This window comes from Prinia subflava, chromosome 12 (assembly GCF_021018805.1).
Source record: "Prinia subflava isolate CZ2003 ecotype Zambia chromosome 12, Cam_Psub_1.2, whole genome shotgun sequence".
Taxonomy (NCBI): domain Eukaryota; kingdom Metazoa; phylum Chordata; class Aves; order Passeriformes; family Cisticolidae; genus Prinia; species Prinia subflava.
This window is the reverse complement of record NC_086258.1, coordinates 8,989,124-9,011,370: the sequence shown is the minus strand read 5'-3', so window position 1 is coordinate 9,011,370 and position 22,247 is coordinate 8,989,124. Positions and strand designations below refer to the sequence as shown.

At 49.9% G+C, this 22,247-nt stretch overlaps 1 protein-coding gene across 1 annotated transcript in view; it reads right to left on the bottom strand.

The window, feature by feature from the left end:
* Positions 1-6,993: 6,993 nt before the first annotated feature.
* NACC2 (NACC family member 2) overlaps positions 6,994-22,247 on the bottom strand; it is a 56,190-nt gene continuing 40,936 nt past the window's right edge. Inside the window, exons 3-6 of the mRNA XM_063410142.1 lie at positions 16,935-17,102; positions 14,348-14,453; positions 13,698-13,795; positions 6,994-12,078 (exon numbers count right to left, since the gene is read on the bottom strand). Coding sequence (XP_063266212.1) covers positions 11,573-12,078; positions 13,698-13,795; positions 14,348-14,453; positions 16,935-17,102 — 878 coding nt within the window. The 3' untranslated portion in view covers positions 6,994-11,572. The remainder of the gene's footprint in view (positions 12,079-13,697; positions 13,796-14,347; positions 14,454-16,934; positions 17,103-22,247) is intronic.

The following is a 22,247-nucleotide window of genomic DNA, read 5'->3' as shown; positions in this document are numbered from 1 at the left end:
CCCTTCTGCATGGTCCAGTGGGATAAAAAACCAGGGCCATGAGGGAGCATGTTAATGAATATGGAAACCTTCTTTTTGGGTAGTGCACGCTCATAAATGAATCCACTTTATAGAGCCATAGCAGAGAGGGAATGACTATTCGGAGCCTGATTTATCTGCTCAAATGCTTTGTAGTACTTCAGATTAATAAAAATATTTAATAAAGAATCAAGTTGGTTTATGCAAAGAGAATCACATCCCCTGTATTTTTATTACTGTAAAATTGGAAGCGGGAAGGAATAATGATATAAGCTACTGTATAAATGACAAAAATACCCATTCTAGTTATATGCATTGCTGTACAGTCTTTTTCTATCCTATAAACATAATATATTCTTATGCCTATTTCAACTGATTCAGTAGTCATATGCTGCATTGTGCAGTTTAATACCATCCCGTCCTCAACAGCTCTGGCAAGTGATTAAATAAGAAATAAATTTTGCTGTCATTGCATTTAAAATCAAATCAAGGATCATTTGTTACCCCAAACGAACCAGTTATCCTGCTCTGCTCGTAAGGAGGCTGCTGTTTGCTGAAGCATTTAGAAATGTATATATAGTAAACTCTTTGCATAATGGCTTGTACTGTAATATGATCTTTATGAGCCTCCCGCTCCGGAGACGCTCGGCAGCGCCAATAAACAGCACATTGCTTTTTTAATTTAAAGTTATAGGTATGAGACACTCCAGATTCTCCTTGTGCTCCTCCCAGCCTTGCTGGCTGTGCCACGGGGCCGGGGGCAAAGCTTTGTGTCCCCCAGGGTCCCCGTGTGGCACCGCGGTGACAACCCCCAGCCTCTCCAGCAGAGAGGAGAAATCCAGCAGTGCTGGACCCCAAACACCCAGGGAATGTGCCCAGGAGGGAGAGACAGACTGCCCCACTCACCAAGGACATTAAATTTAATGTCACCGCCTCGTTAATGGCCCCTCGCGTTATAATGTGTAATATAAACTCACAAATTAATTGCGATACCTTCGGAAGCTCCTTTAACTGCTGCCGGAATGAAACCTGCCTAATAACCATCATTTCAAAGTCCATTCTTGTTAGAAGAGTGTCTTGTTAGGAGACCAAACTCCTTTTGTTGGCTCATTATTTTAATTCCTCTCCTCCCCAGGAATTGCCCTTTTTTGGCCACCTCCAAATCCTCACTGAGATTTACCTGAGAGCAGCTGCTCTTCCCTCTGGGGTTTCATCCACAGGTGAACCACCTGCCTTGTGCTCCAGGTGTGAGCAAAGCCCGTGGGGAAACCTCTTTCTTCAGAAAGAAAAAAAAATCGAAGAACTTGCATTAAAAATGACCATTGTAAGGAAAAGGAGGTTCCCTGTGTGGGTTTGGGCATCACCAGTGGCTCCCAGCCCTTCTCCATCAGCCACAAACCCACCACGGATCCCGCCAAACCCACTGGGCAAATCATTAGTTGCAAATTATTTGCTCAGCTTTAATTATCAAGTTTTGGCGCCCATTAGTTAAACCGGTTAATTTTATTACGGAGAAAACAACAAATCACACGGCTGACAATAATGAGGATGAACAGGCATTTAATTATCCTCGTTCTAGACAGAACAATTATTAATTTTAAACTGCAAAAACTCATTTGAAAAGTTTGGAGTCTGGAGAATTACGGCGGGGAGCGGGATATGGCTGCGGCCAGCGGCTCCATCAATACCAGGAACTCCAGGAAATCAATTCCTGCACCAGCCTCTTCCTCCCCCTTGGAAAGGGCAGGGATAAAACCAATAAACTTTTGTGTGTGGGGTTCTTAAAAGAGATTTAGAGTTGCTCTTGTGGGGTCTTGAAAGGTTTGGGGTCCCTCTGCAGTCAAAGGCTCAGTGAGGAGGATCCTCCTGAATTTGGGACAGCACAGATCCCTCCCCTCAGATCCTTCCTCAGAGCATCCTGGAGGCTCGAGGAGAAGCAAAAACACCCAAAAATAAAAGTTGGGGGGATGAACCTGAGGAGGGAAAAACAACTGGAATCTCATCGTTCATCCCCAGTGGTCAGTGGCACAGATAACATTTTTCAAAGTGTAATTGCAGTCAATTGTACTTTCCCCCCAGTGCCCGTCAGCTCAGCTGGGGTGATAAATGTTGGCTTTTAAGCAAGAATGGATTGATTATTAATAGCTTAGATACCAGTTACAGGAACTGCAATAAAACTAGATTTTAATTTCCCTCTCTATTAAGGGATCTCATGTTTCATTCAACGTAGAGGGAAAAGAGGGGGTTTTGAGAAGATATTAGATTTACTGCCACCATAAAAGATCATTGATGTGCCCAACTCTGGGCTACATTTGACTGATTTTTCAACAAAAGGCAGCTCAGAGGGGCTCTGAGTCTCCCTGTGCCCAGCCCTGGCATCGGGAGCAGAGGATTTCATGGAAATCCAGAATGGTTTGGATGGGAAGGGACCTTAAAGCTCCTCCAGTGCCACCCCTGCCATGGCAGAGACACCTCCCTGCTTGCTCCAAACCCATCCAGCCTGGCCTTGGACACTTCCAGGGGCAGCCACAGCTTCTCTGGGCAACATTTCCACATCTCCAGTGCCCCTGATCTTCCAAGCTCCCTCCTGTGCACTCCTGCTCCCCATTAAACCCAAAATCCCAGCAGAAAATCACTTAATCGGGCTAGGGATGTTTTGGTTGTGATTTGTGTCTAAGTCAGGAGCAAAAGCATAAAAGCTGCCTTGACTGAAGAACAGAGTTGTGCATTTTAATCTCTTATAACTTACTTTTATGATGTAATTCTGAATTATGTTATTGCATTTGTATTTAGAGAGCACACCAGATGGTGCATGCAGTAACACTTTAAATTAGGGTTTCCCAAATACACATTAAATTTAGATTTAATAAGACAGTTATCACATGGGAATTAAATACCAATTGATTATTTAGAAGGTGCCACAGCTCAGCAAAGTGTGCAGCTCCTTGCACTGCAGCTGGCACAGGGGAGGACCTGGAGGGAGCGCCCGGGGGTCCTGCCCTGCCTCCTGCCAGGGCTCTTTGTCACCTCCGTGGTGACACTTGGCAGTGGAGGGTGGGCACGAAGGGAGGGACACTGCTGTCCTCCCCCAGCCAGGTCAGTGCTGGCATCCCAGTGTCACCCATATGGGGACAGTGACACTGGGATCCAGTGGTTTGTCCAGACCAGCATCACCCCTGGGTAAATTAAATTAAAGCCCCCCACGAGGGCACCTCCAGCCACATAAACCCATTCACAGCCCTTTGGCCATGCCCAATTCCTGCAGCCCCGTGCCCACTTTGGGGCACAGGAGTGGGCTTGGTCCCTCCAGAGGCTCCTGGTGGCACAGGGGTCCCTGGGGACATGGGACAGCCCTGCCTGGCAGTGTCCCAGCACAAGGAGTGGGGGATCCAGCCCTGTTTCCATGTGGGAAGTGATCACAGCTCAGTCACTGCCAGGTCCATAAAACATTTAAGATCCTTTGCTGCCACTGATCAAATTATTATTATTATTATTATTATTATTATTATTATTATTATTATTATTATTATTATTATTATTATTATTATTATTATTATTCCCGACCACAATGTGCTGCTCATAGACTGCGGGTAATTTACTTTTCTAATCAAATTGATTTCCATTCAAATGAATTCTCTTGTCCGTCTCCATTCCAGTAATGTTATTTTCAGCGTGAGCTCTGCCTTGGTACAAATGTCTAATCAAATGGGGAGATGCAGAGGGCAGCCTGGTGTGTCCTGGTGAATCACTCACAAGTGAAATTAGAGATGCTTTTAGGTGCAATAATTTATGTATTGTAACTTCTGGTGAGGCCCGGTGAGTGAGGTTACATTGCCCTCCTGGATTTAGCTGCCTTGGTTTGTGGCTTGGCATTTCTGCCTTTTTTCCCCCTCTTTTTTGTCCTGTCACTGAACTGGACTGATTTAATTCCTCTCCCAGGGCCCCAGAGGGATGAGGTTTGGTCCCACAGGGCTCTGCCCAAACCCGGCAGGGACCAGACCCACCACGAGGGATTTGGGTACCAAAACACCAACCCTGCCTCACCCCAGCCCCGGCACAGACAGCCAAAAATCAAATTCCTGCCTCACCTGAGCAACCCCTCATTACCCCCATGCCGGTGGCAGCATTCCTGTCTGAGTGTCTGCATTGTCACCGTGCCACTTGTGTCACCACCCCAAGGATGTGGCCGTCACTCCAACCCATCCCTGCCATCCCTTCACCATGGAATTATCATTCCTCTCATTATTACCCTTCAGCTACCCCAAAATAACACCAAAGCTCCCCCTGCAGCCCTGCCCGGAGCTGATGGATGTGCTGAATCCTCTGGAGCGGCCCCGGAGCGCGGCAGGCACGGCAGGAATGATGCAGCTCCTACTCCTCACCCTTTATTTGTATTTCGTGTCCTGCACGATCCATCTGAGCCGTGGCTGGCGCTGGAGTGCCGCTCCACAGTCGATTATAAAGAGGCTCAGTGCAAAAGATGAATATCAATAAGAGCAGCCCCGGAGCGCGGGGCTGTGATTTACGGCAGCTGCTCCAGGGCCTGCCTGGCATCAATCCCCACGTCCCTCACATGGATGGGGCAGGAGGGGCAGTGGGGGCACCCCCAGCACCCCCGGGCTCGCAGCAGCCTTGGGAAAAGGGGATGAGTGGGATGGAGCCAGCCCTACATGGGGGCTCTTGTTCCCTTTGCATCCCCGGCTGCAGGGGCAGGGACCAGCATCTCCTGCAGTGGGCAAGGACTGCAGTGGCCAAAGCCACCTGCAATGGCCAAAGCCACCTGCAATGGCCAAGGGTTGCAATGGCCAAAGCCACCTGCAATGGCCAAAGCCACCTGCAATGGCCAAAGCCACCTGCAATGGCCAAAGGCTGCAGTGGCCAAAGCCACCTGCAATGGCCAAAGGCTGCAGTGGCCAAGGGCTACAATGGCCAAGGGTTACAATGGCCAAAGCCACCTGCAATGGCCAAAGCCACCTGCAATAGCCAAAGCCACCTGCAATGGCCAGTGTCTGCAATGACCAGCACTTTCAGCAATGGCCAAATCCTTCTGCAATGCCCAACCCCTGCAATGCCCAGAGTCTTCTGGCCCTGGGCTGGTGATCTCCGATTGCAGTGTCCCTCCAATTTTGTCCCTGGAGGCCCACAGTGGGGACAATCTGTACCTGCGACACCCAACAGTGTGGGTGAAATGAAGAGCCAGATCCAGAGAGTTGGAGCAGGTGCAGTGCTCCAACATCTCCCCCTCTGGAGCAGATCCCAAGGAAATGAAGGCAGGTGGAGTCCTAAGAAAACACCAATAACCAGTCACCTCTGGGGAGGAGTGCACCCATGGGTGCCCCATCGCCTCTCTCAGCCACCCCCTCTCATTTTGGCGCTGCCAAAATCACGACCCCACTGAGGCCAGGGGGAAAACCACCAGTGTTATAACATTAGCAATAAAAATAATAACATTAATGCAAAGAAAACCCCCTTCTCATCCCCCGCGCGCTCGCTGCCGCAATCCCAGGGCCCAGCCGGTGTGAGCCAACCCCCCCTGCGCCTTTTCCCTCAGCACATTTCTACAGCAACGTCGTTTACTTGGTTAAATAACTCATTTATCTTTTTATACTCTCTGCAGATCATAATACACCCACTCTGACAATACCGCACACCAAAGACCTAATTTTAGCGCTGGTGTTTAGAAGTAATCAGTTTGAAATATTGGAGCAGGCGTACGATGGGGTTCGGGTTGGGTTTTTTCTTTTTTTTTTCCCCCTGAAACACTGACGTTTGCAAGAAAGCTGCTCATAAGGAAAATTCTGATTATAACAACTCATTTAGAATAAATCAGTTTGAAATGGTTTATGTAACGCGGCGGAATGCGCCGCACGCGAGGCATCCAAGTTTCTGTGTTTTTCCTTTTCAGTGCGATGAGATTAAATGAAACCCCAAATGCAAGTGGTTTTTGGGCACTTCTATTTTGCTAAGCTGAGGAAATTGCAGCTTCTCAGCAATTTTATGGCCAATTGGGTTGGGGGGGAAAAAATAAAAAAGAGGCAAAAATTACAGAGAGGAGAATTACCACCCTGACAGCCAACACCCCCAGCCCTCCGTGGGACCCTGCTCCAGCTCAGCCTCTCTGGCTTTGAAATCTTCTCCTCCTCCTCATCCTAAAGGCAACAACAGCCCCACAGCAGCCCCATCCTGGGCAGAGCTGGGAGTCCTGGGACACTGCCTGGAGCTCCCGGTGCTCCGGAGCATCTCCCCTGCCGGTGCCTGGGTGCCTCCCCCGGGGCAGGGCTGGCATCCCCCGGAGCATCCCCCGGAGCATCCCCCGGGGCAGGGCTGGCATCCCCCGGAGCATTCCCCGGGGCAGGGCTGGCATCCCCCGGAGCATCCCCCGAGCATCCCCCGGAGCATCCCCCGGGGCATCCTCACCCTGCCCCGGGGCCCTGAGACCCCCAAACCCGTCCCACTCCTCCCTGGGCGGGTGGCAGGAGCCCTCCTGGCCGATTTTGAAGCTGGGTAAGGTTTTTTTTTTCCGTGAGGAAGAGGAGGGAAGCTCCCAGCAGAGCAGGGGAGGGGGGATTTCAGCTGCTGCCGCATCCTCCGGTCTCAGCTCCACTCTCTGGCAAAGCCCCAGATTGATTCGGGAGAGCTGCAAATTCAGTTTTAAATAATGGTAATAATAACAACAAATATTAGGGTTTTTATAAGTAGTAAGTGTGGAGGGAGGGAGGGAGGGAGTGATGTCCAGGTAAAAAAGCCAAAAGGTGTCCAAACCACATCAGATGAGGCGGGGAGAGAGCCCAGGGCAGTGCAGGGAACTCCAAACCCCCGAAATTTGGGCAAAACCCTTCGATTGACCAAATCTGGGGTTGTTTCATACCTTGAAATGGAGCCTGAGCCATCAGAGCCCCTTCAGCACCTATTAACAACCCCTGCTCAACACTACCCACCACCCAGAAAGACAGAAAACAGAGCAAAGAAAACCTCTTAATTGTAATTTACTTTATTATTTTGTAAATGTGAATTTTACAAAGCGTTTTACAATTAATGATCACATCGGGTTGGTTTTTTTTTTGTTGTTTATTTTGTTTTCTAAATGGATTTTTTTTCATCATATGAAAACAGCTATGAGCACAGTTCCAGCTCGGGGAGGGGGGCGGTGTCTTCATCTTTTTTCTCTCTCTCTCTTTTTTTTTTTGTTTAGTTACTGATATATCGTGTCAGCCATGGCTACAAAATAACAGTCTGAACTATACAGAGTAAGAGCACATAAATACTGGTGAATAATGCACGATAAAAAATAAAATAAAATAAAAAAAAATAAAAAAAAAAGAAGCTAGCATCGTTCGTGGCTGAGACAGTTGAGGAACATAATTCAGTGGTACTGTGAGATTTCCTTACAGCACAGAAAGTATTTTTAACAGTCATGAATTACAGTACTACTTAAGACCCTATGAAGACGCTTTAAAAACAACCTTGTACTTTAAGTCCTTTTTTTTTTTCCCCAAACATTCTGTCCAAAGGATTAATGTTCTATTTGAATCAAGTGCCATCCAAATGTTCAAGTCAAAAATATTTATACATTTATACTCAGTTGTTTTTTATTATTTATTAATTATCTTCTTTATTTCTTTTTCTTTATTCTTGTCTGCTAAAAATAGTATTGCAAGTTTTGGCTTTTTTTTATTTTTTCTTTAACTTTGACATAAAAATCACGATTTTTTTTTATTTTTTTAGATTTTTTTTTTTTTTTGTGTGTGTGTGCAAAACGCTTTTTAACAGTGGAAGAAACTCAAGGAGGAGTGGAGGGGTTTCCAATGTGAGCGTGTCCCACTCGCCCCCTGGATTGCTCCCAGCACGGTTTGGAACAGCAGGAACACTTGGAACAGCAGTTGAATCCCGGGATGGCTGCGGACTGGCCATGGGGGGCTGAGGGGACAGCTGGGGACACCTTGGGGACACTCTGGGGACACTCTGGGGTCACTCTGGGGCTCAGCCCGGCGTCCCACGGGTCCCTCTCCATTCGCAGCGAGGCAATTCCAGAAAAACGAGGGATGTGAGCACAACCCCGGGGGGACGAGGGCTTGGGGACACCCCTGGGTGACACCACGGAGGGGACTCTGCCCCCCAACCCCGCGGGCAGTTCCAGTTTCGGGGCGCTGGGTGGGCAAGGGGAGATCACAGCTCCGAGGGTTCAGCCACCCCTCACCGCCGGGAAAGGCGGCGAACGTCACCAGATGTCACCAAATGTCACCCGTGGGACCCCGGGGGTGGCAGAGGGTCATGCAGCCCCTCGGCAAAGCGGTGTTTAATTAGCGCTAACGAGGAGGAGAGGAGCTGGTCCTATACAGGGAACTCGGGTGCTTTTACACTCTGCGCTCGTTAAAGGTGCTTGGTATAACTTTAGATATAGAATATACAGGTAATATTGCTAATAGTCAAGCATAAGAATAAAGGTGCAGACATACCATAAATACTGATGCTCTGATTTTACACTGTCAGACCTAGATGAATGCAGTTTCCTATTCACATTATAAAGCAGCCCCAAAATTCTAGAATTTAAAATAGTGTCGTAAACAAAGAGGAGGAAGGAGTCGGTTATGATCTGATCTTCTTAATCTGTTTTCCTTGGAAAAAAAATGATCAAAAAATTCTAAGGCACTCAGGAAAGCCGCATACAATCGATGGACTGCTCTGTTCTCACCTTACATTCAGTTTTAAGGGTTATTTTTTTTTTTGCCTTTTTTTTTTTTTGTTGTTTTTTTTTCTCGGAAGAATACAATCATCACCACATAACATTTTCAAACATATCATTAATCCTCCACACACAGGAAACATTAGTGCAAAATGCTTGCCCTCATCTACCAGATAAGGAAAAACCCAACGCCCTTCACATTTTAGAAGTTTGCCTTCCTAATAATAATAATAATAATTAATAAAACAAACCCAAATCAGGAAAAAAAAAAAAAAAAAAGGAAAGAAAATAAAATGAAAGAAAAAAAAAACAACCCCAAAATATACAGGAAGTTGTGCTAGGTATAAAAATATATTTTTTCACTGTGCAACTTGACTCTCTCCAGACTCTCTGTCCTAAGCCATTCAAGTACTTTGCTGCTGCCCCCCCGGTGGCCCCGCCGGCTGTCTGGGAACAGGTTTGGTCCAGAATTAATCCCTCCAGCCAAGAGCAGCCCCCGGCCGGGGGGCTCAGCCTGCTCCCCACCCCCAGCAAGTGCCAGAAAGGAGGAGGGGGAATCCTCTGCAATAGCTTTTCTTTATATATTTATATTTATATATATGCACACAGACACACACACAAGGGACGACTTTTGATCTCGCTCCCAGCTCGCCTCAAACTTTTGGCAAACCCCAAATTTGGGTTTGGGGGATCAAGAGGGTGCTCAGCCAAACGTGAGCCCCACCAAGCTGGCTGAGCTGCCCTCCAGCAGCACGGGGACACCCCAGGGCCAAGGAATTGCTCTTGTCCCCGGGGATGGCTGGGGACAAACCCCCCCCCGAGCTCAGCCCGTGGTCCCCGGGTTTGTTTAGTGACGTGGGTAAAGTGCAAATAGAGCCGTGCCCATTCCCACTCCTCCGAAGCATCCCACACCTCTGCACCTGCATCAGCCCCCCAAAACCTGGTCTGGGGCATCAGTCCCCCCAAAAAAGCTGTGCCAAAACCCGACGTGGGGCAGGACCCCCCTCCCCATCACTGCTTTGTTGTGTCAGGAGCAGCGGCACAGGCTGGGCAGCCTCGTTATTTACGATGCAAAAAAAATCTGCTTCAAGTATCAAAGAAAACGAAACAAATGGCCAAAAGTTGGGTTATCCTCTCCCCGCTCCCCCTTTCCCAATGGAAATACAAAGAAGGAAGAAAACCCTGAGCAAAGCGCTGTCTGGATTAGGGAATCAAAGCAGGAAAGAAAAGAGGAGCACAGCCACAGCAGCCAAAAAGTGACTCCTTGTGCACCTTGTTCCTAGTCCCAAACGTGTTAAAGAACAAGCTGCAAGTGCCATTAAAGCAGGTCGTTAAGTCACAGTAAAAACAATCATCATTAAAAAAGGGAAGGAAAGAAAGGGAAAAGCCAAACTCGGCTTTCACAGCACTGTCCCCATCGCCTGGGGGCACCCCAGCAATGCCACCCCCGTGGGTCCCCCAGCCTGGCCCCAGCACCCCGGGGTCTGTAAAGGGACAGAGCAGGTACCTGCAGCCCACCAGGCTCCAGGGACATCCACAAGTCCCTGCCCGAGGCCACCAAAGCCCCCACAGCCTGGGGACAGGCATCAGCCCGCAAGAACAAAAATAAAGACAAGAACTCCACATTGGGTTTTCCCCAGAAGGGGCTGCGGGAGGGCGAGCAGGAGGCAAAGAGCCTCCTCCTCCCCAAAACCTCTTCACAGAAGGGCACAGAGCTCATTTTTTTAGTTTTTGCAACTAATACACTCCAAATTTTTAAAAAGAGAGAGCCTGGTTGGCCTGGGGAGGAGGGAGGGGGCAGAGGGTGAGCTCTGCACGCACTGAGCTCTGCCTCCGGCGCGGATGCTGCCAGGAGCCAGCACCAGCAGCTCCCGACTCCTGCCCTTTGGAGCAAGAACAACGCGCTCTCCATGCTCAGATTCCTCCCTAAATTCCTTCACACCCTGAGGGGGGCTCCTCCCCTCCCAGGGGGTGCCCCAGCACCTGCACGCCCTGGGGTGCAGAGGGGTGACAGAGCCCGGCTGCCAGGCGTGGGGAGGTGAAGGTGCAAACACGGAGAAGCAAAGGAAAAGGAGTCGCTGGGAGGGAGAAAGGGAGAGAGAAACCAACCCCAAACCCAGCAGTTTTGGCTAAAAGCAGACCACGGCCACCACGGCGGCCAGGCTCTCCACCTGCACCCCACGCTGCCCTCCCGACACACCAGCCTGAACCATCCCCACCCCAGGGATCCCCCCGGGACAGCAGCACCCACGGCCAGGGCTCCCTCTGACTCCAGAGGGATCCGGGCACCAGCACGGTCACGATTTCCCCCAGCCCATCCCGAGACAAACACGGCCACTCACAGCACCTGCACCCGAACACGCCTCGCTTTCCTGTTCAGTGACAAAACTCTCCTTAGAGGACAAGGTTAACCATGGCTTTACTTCTGAGCTGAGTGATGGATGGGGTGATGACGGGGTGGTGGTGGTGGTGGGTGGGGGGTGGCTAGCTTTTCTCCTCCCCTTCTTAAAACAAACAAACAAACAAAAAAACAAAAACCCAAAAGAAAAAAAAAAAAAAGGAAAGGAAAAAACAAAAAAAGAAAAAGCTACAATCTTATAGACTAACCTCAGGAATATCAAAAAAGGAGCCCAATATTTTTTTTAAGTAGGTCGCCACAGACCTAGTCGTTTACAGTATAACGAATGCGATTATTTCCTTCATAAATTTTAAATACAAGCAGAATAAAAATCACATTTTTTTCAGGCAACAGTAGCAGTTCAGTAGGTAAGTGGCTTGATCACATTTTTTTTTGTTTGTTTTGTATTAGTAACGCATGCAAGCAGCTTTAGTATTACAGATCCCTTATAGGTCATGAAATGTTTGCTCTCTTTATAAAGTCCCTCCATAGGTACCATCCTGTCTCCTCACGGGGGTTTCGGGCCGGCTCGGGGAGCCCGAGCCCTGCTCAAAAGGCTGCGGAGTGCTTTGGGTTTCCGGCGCCAGCGCGTCCGTGGCCGCTGCCGCCTCCTGGATGACGGAGCCGGCGGAGCCCTCGGCGTCCTCGCCCTGCTCGAAGGACTGGCTGGAGCCGTTGCTCAGCTCTACATTCACTGTGTTAGTTCTCAAGGCTACGATAGTCCCCGAGTCGCCCCTCCTCTCTGCATAGATGCGCTGCTCGAAGACCTGAGCGGCGTTGGGCTGGAAGTCGGGCTCCAGGGGGACAGTGTTTGTGGAGGAGCCCATCACCGTGCGGTACATCTCCATCCCCTCGGGCAGCATGGATTTGATCTTGGGCAGCCAGCGCTTGCGCACGCGCCGCGCGTTGGTGCACATGTCGGCCGCGATCACGTTCATCTCGCTCTCCTTAAAGCTCGGGGCAAAATTCTGACAATACACTGCAAAGACAGGGAGACACGGGGCTCAGGCCTCGGGGGAGAGGCACGGAGGGGATTCCGGACTCCCAGGTGGGAGCAGAGCCTCACCCACGGACCTGAGCTTCACCCACGGACCTGAGCTTCACCCACGGACCTGAGCTTCACCCACGGACCTGAGCTTCATCCCTGGATCTGAGCTTCATCCCTGGACCTGAGCTTCATCCACAGACCTGAGCTTCACCCATGGACCTGAGCTTCATCCCTGGACCTGAGCTTCACCCATGGACCTGAGCTTCATCCCTGGACCTGAGCTTCATCCCTGGACCTGAGCTTCACCCATGGACCTGAGCTTCATCCCTGGACCTGAGCTTCACCCACGGACCTGAGCTTCATCCCTGGACCTGAGCTTCACCCATGGACCTGAGCTTCATCCCTAGACCTGAGCTTCATCCCTGGACCTGAGCTTCACCCACGGACCTGAGCTTCACCCCTGGATCTGAGCTTCACCCACGGACCTGAGCTTCACCCACGGACCTGAGCTTCATCCACGGACCTGAGCTTCACCCACGGACCTGAGCTTCACCCCTGGATCTGAGCTTCACCCACGGACCTGAGCTTCACCCACGGACCTGAGCTTCACCCACGGACCTGAGCTTCACCCACGGACCTGAGCTTCACCCACAGACCTGAGCTTCATCCACGGACCTGAGCTTCATCCCTGGACCTGAGCTTCACCCGTGGACCTGAGCTTCACCCACGGACCTGAGCTCTCCACACAGACAAAGCTCCTCAGCTGCAGACATGAGCAGGAGGGGATAAAAGCAGGAGGGGATAAAAGCAGGAGGTATAAACAGCCCAGGTGGCAGAGGGAGGGCCCCTCACTCCGTGGGGAGCCCCAGAGCAGGCACCCCCAGCCACAGCGTGCGGGGATGGCCAAACCAGAGGCAGGCACAGAAAAGATCCCTCAGATTCCCCAGCAGCAGCTCCACTGATGGCTCCTAAAACCACAGCCCTGCAGGAAATGTCAGAGCTGAGGGGTTGCCCCAGGGATTGTCCTCTGTGTGTCCCTCTCCAGGATAAAACTGCTACCAGGGAGCTGCTCAACCATATTCAGCCACATCAGTGACCATCTGCCCTCGTATCCCTTTTCCCCAGATGTCACAGATCTCCCAGGGCAGCTGGAAGGCCCTTGGATTTAACAATTAGAGAGGGGAAAGATTTCTCTTCCAAATATTAAAAACTAAACTTAAAAAATTGCTTAGAGTTTTGTTTTCCAGCACAGTAATATTTACACAAAGATTCACTGCCCAGAATTCAGCCGGGGTGAGAGGACACAGTGATTTCCACTGCATACAAAGCCCACAGCAAACAGATTTTTCTGCACCCCTCAGGGTTTCCTCCAGCCTTTACCTCCTCCCTCTCCAGCACCTCCTGTCCCAAAACACTCCAGGTATCCACAGGGGACCGCAGGGGAAGTGGTGATGGAGAGCAGATCCCACCCACAGCTTCTCTGGGCAATCAAAAAATAAATCGATTTTCCTACAACCTAATTCCACCATTCTCACACGGCAGAGTGGCCATCCCTGCCTGGGGCTGGGCCACGCTGTCCCACCCCAGCAGCAGAAACTCCCTCTCCTTACATTTGACTGCGTTGAGGACCCTGCTGTCCAGGGGCTTCCTGCTGGGATCACTGGTGGAGGACCGGATTCCAGTTCCGCAGCTGTTGGCAAGAGTGTTCCTGTGGGGGAGGCAAGGGGACATCCTTGGAGAGGGGATTGGGGACAGCCACTGCCCTGCCCTCCTCCCCTCAGGCTCTGCTGCAGAGATCACCAGGATCGGGAAATGTGCACGGAAATGGAATAAAGTTTTCAAGCATCATTAAGAAAATGCACAGAGCTGAGCGCGGAGGGTGAAGCGCTCGTGACACAGAGTTGAACCCCTGGAGGTGAAGGGAATGAATCCCTTGGAACAGCACCTGAGACAGGGTAAAACCCTGGAGGTGAAGGGAATTAATCCCTTGGGACAGCACCTGAGACAGGGTAAAACCCTGGAGGTGAAGGGAATGAATCCCCTGGGACAGCACCTGGGACAGGGTAAAACCCCTGGAGGTGAAGGGAATGAATCCCTTGGGACAGCACCTGAGACAGGATTGAACCCCTGGAGGTGAAGGGAATGAATCCCTTGGGACAGCACCTGAGACAGGATTGAACCCCTGGAGATGAAGGGAATGAATCCCCTGGAACAGCACGAGGAATGAGGAGCAGCAGGGCTGGATCTGGGTGGGACGTACCGATCGAAGAAGGTGGCCAGGAGACGCCTCAGCAGGACCTTGTGTTTGACACCAGCACACAAATGGCAATTCATCAGCTGCCCCCGGGTGATGTAAACGCCTGAGCCTGCAAGGGTGGACAGGAACATTCCAGAATTAACCCCTGGCACAGCCACAGAGCCACCCCTGAGCCACCAACAGCTCTTCCTCACTGCTGGGAACCTGTTCTTCACCTGCTGAGACAAGGGCACAGGGATTTCTGGAAAATCCTGGCAAATCCTGGGGGCCTTGGCGAGTCCCAGGCAGTAACAACTCCTCATTTTATCTGCACAGACAGAAAGTCTGTGGAAATCAAATGAAAGGATTCTTATTTTCTCACCAATGCACACAGTGCGAGGCCCACACTGTGATTTTATATGTACAGATCCGATTATTTATTCTTTCTGAAACGAGAAAACCCCAATCCATTTGGCCTTTTCTTTTTTTCCAGTGCAAGACTGTAGACCACAGAGCTGGGAATGACAGAAAAAACCCATCCAGCACAGAAAGAGGTACTTGGTTACAGATCTAACTGCTTCCAAAACTCCAGCCAATCACCTCTTGATACCTCTGGTGAGCAGGGAATTTTCCTTCTAATGCACAGGAGCTGCTGCCTTTGAACATGCTGCCTTTAAGGATGTTTTCTGGAAGAAAAAGAAACCCTCTGCAAAGCAGCTGGACACATCCAGAGGTCTGGCAGTGCTTTAGAGCAGGTTTTATATCAAACCTTTTCACTCTGCTCACAGACCAGACTGCTCCTGCCTCGGCATCGCTTCCAGGGAGAGGTTATCCCATTTTTCAAGCATTCTGTTACATGAGAGGGTTTTAGTATTTGCTTTTAATTAAGATTAAATAATGGGTCATAGCTGGATCCAGAACACACTCTGTTCTCAAGATATAAAAACATCTGCTGGAGAAGCAGTGTCTCCTCCTGGATTTCCAGGGAAGATGATTGTCCCTGACCTTCGGGATGAGCTGGAGCTGCCCCAGGATCCAGCATCCCTCTGGATTTCTGAGCCTTGCCACATCCCTCCAGGAATTTTCCTCGTATTCTCTTCCATCTAATGAGTTTTTCTGGGGTTTTTTTGAGTAACAGCCTCAGTCCCTCCCTCAGATGTGCTGTGGTGACTGCAAGCCTTGTTAGAGACTCTTTTTCAGAGAGGGCTGCTCAAATCTGCTGAACCAATTGTGGCATGAAAAACCAGAAACAAAAGGAAAACTTTCCCACTTGGAGGGCTGAGGAAAACTTTCACAGCAGGATCAATCCCCCCCTCCAGGTCTGAGACAGGAATTAGGGGGGTTCATTTTGTATTTTAAGAGATAAGGCATCAGAGCAGACACCAGCCACCACTGAGGGGAACTTCACTTTAATAAATGAAAAATAACCAGGCAGCCACTATTGGTTAGTGATATTAATCTACTTTTTTTCCAGATTGAAAAATGTAAATCAAGCAGAGTTGCCTCAAGCCAATTTGCAGCTCTCACTGTGAAAATAACCTGCACCACTTGATGGTTTTAAGAAGTCTCACATTAAATGGAAATGGGTACAAAATGAATATTCCAGATCCAAAATAAATCCTTGTGGTTGTACGCTGTGCTTTGCCTTCCATCAAAGGCCCATCCTCTGTCAGCTGCAGACCTTTGTGGGCATCCCCTGAAATCCTGACTCCTTCTACAGACTGGAAAGGAAATCATGCTGGTCACCAAGAGAGAAATGAGTGGAAGGGAAGAAGAACAACTGGTTTGGATGGACTGTGCTGCCACATGTCCCTTGTGGAGCAAGGGTTTTGCAGGGATTAATTAAACCTCCCCACCTTTCCTTTCCTACAGCCAAGGGAAAAACCCACAGCCAGGACACTGCAAGGTAAAGCTGGGGGAATTTCTAAAAGCAGAATATGATTATTTCCACTGGAATTTGACTTGGTCACTGCAGTTCAACCCTTCCTGTGCAGTCCTGGGGATGCCTGGGCTGGCACAGCCACCTGGTTTCACTCTTTATCCAGCTCTACACTGTCTAAACAGCACCATCTCCCACCTCACACTGGCCAGAAATGTTTCACAGAGAAGGAATAAACTCCCTCGGCATCGTAAATTCCCCCCAAAATGAAAATAAAGACAAAAGAAATTACCAAACCCAATTCCTTCTCCTCCTGCTGCAGCGTTTGACCACTTAGTACATTTATAAAGAAAGTTTTACAGGTTTTTCAAAGCTTGTTCACCAACACAAATTTTATCTCCTTTGCTTTGTAAATCTTATAATGTGGTAATTTTTTGGGGGGGAGGTTTGGATCTGTGATTCTAGATGAAAACACACTCACTGCAGCCACACCGAGCAGGAAGAACACAAGCTGCAGAATTCAATTAAAACGCTAAATTAATTCAATTGAATAAATCCCATTAACAACACATTTTTCTATCAGCAAATTAAAGAAAACTCGGGACTTTTCCAAAAGACATCCGGTGATGAATAATCCAGAAAGACACAGCAAGGGCACACAAGATGCACCAACACAAGAACACAACTCCAGGAGGGGAAGAGCAGCAAAGCAAAGGTTCCAAGGTGAGTTACCTGCGACAAGCTCGAGTTTCTCGCCGGGGTCCCCCTCGGAGTAGAGCTTTGGGTGGCAGCGGTAGCCGATCTGGCTGATGAGGCTGGCGGGCAGGGCCACCAGGTCCCGGCGGATCAGCACACACGAGCGGTTCTCCAGCGGGATCTGCTCCGGCTTCTCCTGGGCAACTTCAGAATTGAAAGGGAAAATTGTTAAAATAACTCATCACGCAAGCACAGCGCTGCTGACAGCAGGGCAGGCTTTGGTTTCTTCCTGCAACAGTTGGAAATATTTTCTCCTCTGGACCTCCAGACACATCCAGCCATGGGGCAGGTGAAAAATCCCCTGGTCTCCCCCTCCACGGCAGTCTCAGGTTCTGCAAGAGGGGTTTATAGAATCTAATTATGATTTAACTTCTCCTGAGTTAATCATTGGTGAGAATGGACAGCTCTGCACGGCTCTGCAAGGAGCTGCTGCCCCAAACACCTCAGAAGGGTGGCAGGAACTTCACCAGGGGGTTCTAAACAGAGGAACACCTGCAGCAGATCCATCTCTCCTTCTCTTGATGGTTTTTCCTGCTGAAGTCCAAATCCAGACCCTGCAGACACCTCTGCTCTGAGAAAGGTCACCAGAGCCTCTCCTGAGATGCAGCCAGCAGCCACCTCCTCCTCTGCCCTCAGCAGCCAACTCTTCCCCTCAGTAACAAGAGAAACCTCCACCAACAAGGCAAAAAATGTTATTAAGGTGTAGCTTCAAACCCAGAACAGCAGATTTCCCCAACTCGCTCTGGTGCACCATCTCCAGAGCCCACCACTGCCCAGGAGCAAGCAGCAACATGGAAAAGCTGGAAATGCTGGGCTGTCCTTCCAGCACCTCCAAATCTGGGTATTGGGGCACACAGAGGATTGGTTTCTAAAGCACATTTACAGTTCAAGACCACCAGACTGCTTAAAATGCCAATTTTTGACAGCAACGAGGGCTGACCACAAGCATCAACCTCAGGACACGGTGGGAAGTTCAGGACATGCAGCTCCAGGGCTGAACTGCAGCCCAGCTCTGCCATGAGCCACCTTTTTTCCCAAAACTGTTTGATAACGTGGCAAGTGCCACAAACCCAAAGCCAGCTCTGTGCTTGAACATCTGAGAGAGGCAGAAGTGCCAGCAACGAGCGCTTCTGAGCTCAGAACGCCTCCTGCTCCAGAGGTGCCTTTTCCTGCGATTATCCCGGAGCTCTGGGGGCCACTTTTTCCTCTCTGCAGATAAAATAACAAGTTTTGCAGACTTGTTGCTGCAGTAACCGGGGGTGATGGCTCGGGGACAAAGGCAGCAGTGTTCTAAGTAGGACATGCCCCGATGCCGTGCTGGGCCGTGGCATCCTATCGCAGGCTGCGGGAGCATCCCCACCCTCGGGGCTGCCTCTGGCCCTGGGGAACGCCAGCAGGGATCCTGGAACACCAGAGCATGGCCCTTGCTCAGGGGGCCAGGACCCAACTGCAGCAGAACCACTCACAGGGAGTTTTTAAACTTCTCGTGCCACCCCGGCCCTGTGATCTGTGCAAAATCCGTGCCACTGGCATGCCCGGCTGCAATATTCCCACTTGCAATATTCCCAGCTGCAGTATTTCCAGCTGCAATGTTTCCTGCTGCAATATTCCCAGCTGCAGTATTTCCAGCTGCAATATTCCCTGCTGCAATATTCCCAGCTGCAGTATTTCCAGCTGCAATGTTCCCTGCTGCAATGTTCCTGCTGCAATGTTCCCAGCTGCAATATTCCCTGCTGCAGTATTTCCAGCTGCAGTATTTCCAGCTGCAATGTTTCCTGCTGCAATATTCCCAGCTGCAATATTCCCAGCTGCAATATTCCCAGCTGCAATATTCCCTGTTGCAATGTTCCCAGCTGCAACATTCCCAGCTGCAATGTTTCCTGCTGCACTATTCCCTGTTGCAATACTCCCTGTTGCAATGTTCCCAGCTGCAATGTTCCCAACTGCAATATTCCCAGCTGCAGTATTTCCAGCTGCAATGTTCCCAGCTGCAATGTTCCCAGCTGCAATATTCCCAGCATTCCCAAGCATCCAGATCCCAGATCCCACTGGAGATGGGGGTCTACTCCCCCTGAGGGACAATCTCAAAGACCAGCTCTATTTTGAGGCTTTTAAAGAGTGATAAGCAAACCATGTCCAATTAAATACTGATATTTTCCAGCTCAAAGAAACCAAAAGCAGAGGGACAGTGGGTTTGGAGGAACCAGTCCTGCTCTGCTGTCCCTCCCTTTTGGCTTTTTGTCTCGGGCAGCTCAAGGGGAGGAAGGGACACCTCAGTCAGCTCCCAAAATTAAATATGCAACCCCTAGGAGCTGTGTATGTGACCTACAAGCCCACCCCAGCACAGGGCTCTGCCCAGGTTATTAAAATTGAAATTTGAATATTTCATTTTTCCTTTAACCAGTGACTCAGGCCAAAAGCACCCACAAAACCCATCAGCACCCAAAAACCCAGTGGAGCTGCTGAAGGGAAGCAGAATCCTGCATGGACTCTCGGATTAGAGGCCTCCAGGTATTTTTTAAGTGATATAAAAGGCTGCAGGTTTCCAGGGAATGTAGTGGCAATCAAATGAGACAGAGTTCAGAGCAGCCTATGACCCAATATTGCTGTGAAGGGAAGAGGAAACCTCGGCCTTGAACCCTCCTCTGCTTTTCATCAGGACTCTTCCTCAAGGCTGAAGAAATTAAACATCCAGAACATCCAATTGGAAACAGCTCCAGTGGACAAGGACAAACCCACCTGCTCTGCCATATTCCACAGGCAAACATTCCATAAAACCCCAAATTTGGGGGCCAAAGGGACCCTACAGCAGCACTAACGAGGCAGGAGAGGGAAAAATCAGCACAAGAACTGTGTTCAGTCCCCCTCCCTGAAGGGATTTTGAAGGATTTGGTGTCAAACCTCTGTCCTGAAAGCACAGCAGCTTCTCAGGACAGGCTGGGGACACTCCTGGCTTGAAGAAATTCTTTGATTCTAAAGACATTTCACTTTCTACACAAGAAGCCACGGAGAAGCTTCTATTCCTTCCTGTGAAATCAAATACTTCATAAACCAAACGCAAACTCAGCTAAAAAGACCAAGTGCAACTCAACCCGCTGCTGGATTTTGGTTCCATCTGTCCTGCTGGCTCACTGTCTGTAAATCTCTTATTAAACATCATTTTGGGGGACTTCATTTCCATCCAAGCATGAGCACAAAATCAAGCGAACAAAAAGAGGTTTGGGGCTTTCAGTGGCACCTCAGCTGAGCAGATAGCAATCAGTTATGTAAAGGAGCAGGACACAAGAGCCACTTTGGTCCCATGTTTCCAAAGAAAGCCACTCTGTTTGGCCTTTCTGCTCCAGAGAACAGGAGAGTATTCGCTTCTAATTAATTTGTATCTTCAGAGGGCAGCGGCTCCTTCCCTTTGAATGAAAGGGCAAACAATGGGAAGTATTGTTAAATACAGTTTTGTTCCTGCACAAAAAAAGAGCTCCCAGCCAGCAGAGAGGGGCAGGAAATCATTACAGAGGAAGCCACCAGAGCTGCCAGCCAAACACTGGAATATTTTATTTCTTTGGATATATGCTTTTATCCCAAACTTAGCTGGATGCTGCAGCTGCAACAGGTGGCGCAGAATGGGAAATATCCATTTTCCTGGATTTTTTTTTGAAGAAACAGCCTCAAACTAACTCACTGTGCAGGCTCCATGGCTCCAGGCTCTGCATGATGCTGGGGCACGTGTCCCTCTTGTCCCTAAAACACACTGTCACCTCCAGAGGTCCCTTGCAGAGCCTCAGTGCTGAGCCCAGGGTGGTTTGGTGACATTGGGATTTTTGCATGTCCCACCTGAGGTGTTTGGGGCCAGATTTGCTGGGGTTGGGCTGCTCAGGTGAGGGTCTGGGAATTGCTGGACACACACCTGGCCCCAGCACTCCTTTATCTCCTCAGTTCCTGACAATCCTAAGAGCAGGGCTTCAAAATGAGTCACGAGCCCCCAGTTCCACCAGCCTGGGCTCTCCAAACTGCACACAAACATCAGGGTTCTCCTGTGGGTAAGAAACAACTGTTTCTGGTGAGGAATGGGATTTGGGGACACAGAAAGATCAGAGGGATGGAGCCTCACCCAAAAACTGATGTTCACAGAGCCCCAACACGTAACCACACCTCTCAAGCCCTGCAGGAAAGGCTTGAGAACCCATCTCCCCCTGCCCCACCACGGATGCAAACACATGAACAGCTCTTCCCTGCTCCCTACGTGGCCAGAAGTCTCTGTTCAAACAGCAATATTTTAACAACCTTTCTCTCCCATCAGCCTATTTTCCACTGGCAGTGGGACCACCCCAAAAATATCTTCCCTCCACAGCCTCAGCATCAGCAGCATCTGCTGCAGATGTAAACCTGCAGCAGAGGACACACGCAAGCACCACGGGATAGATCCATCACAGAGTCCCAACGGGGAGAGTTTACATTTCCCAAACAGTTCATTTATACCAACGTACTGAAACGTAGCCCTTTGATTTGTGACCTATTTATACAGGGAGGTAATCTGGAATTAGTATAGGAAAAATATTACTGGTTTATAAATACCCCTATCTTGCCTTCGCCTCAGATCTCAGCCAGGAGTGAAACATCTGCCAGCCTAAAATTAAACATCTGTGGTTCAGAGGGAGGAGAACGGGGCTGGGAGTTTAATGCCAAAAAAGGCCAGAGGCTGAGTGCCCCCGGCGTGGGGCCGTGCCGGGGTCAGGATGGGGCAGTGCCACCACAGAGCCACCCAGGCTGGACAAGCCCTCCAAGCCCATCCAGCCCAACCTGTCACCAATCCCCAGCTCGTCCCATAAAGACACAAACCCTGCCTTTGCAGCAGCCTCCAGGTGTTTGAATCCCTCTGCAAAAAGCCAAAAGCACTCCCGGGATAACCTCGACCGCTTCACTTCCTGACATTCCACGGGCTCCTTGCTGCTCAGCATCCTCCCTGTGCACAGCCTGGCCAGCACAGGCACCCGTGGCACCTGGCAGGGCCGTGTCCCTGTCCCTGCAGTGCTGCTGTCCCTGTCCCTGCTGCTCCAGCCCGCTGCAATCCCCGCTGTGATTTACGTCGCTGCAGCGCGCCGTGCCCGGGCCCTGCTGCACGGGCTGCATCATTGGGGATTCTGGGTTGTTCCTTGCCCTCTTTCCTTTACTGTCAGGAATCAGAGGCCAGGAGAGAAAACTATTCTCTCAGCTAATTACCACAACTATTCTATAATGGCTATTTTAGATGAATTTTTAATGAAGCGTGCTCTTGTCAGTTCAGGATTTCGTAAC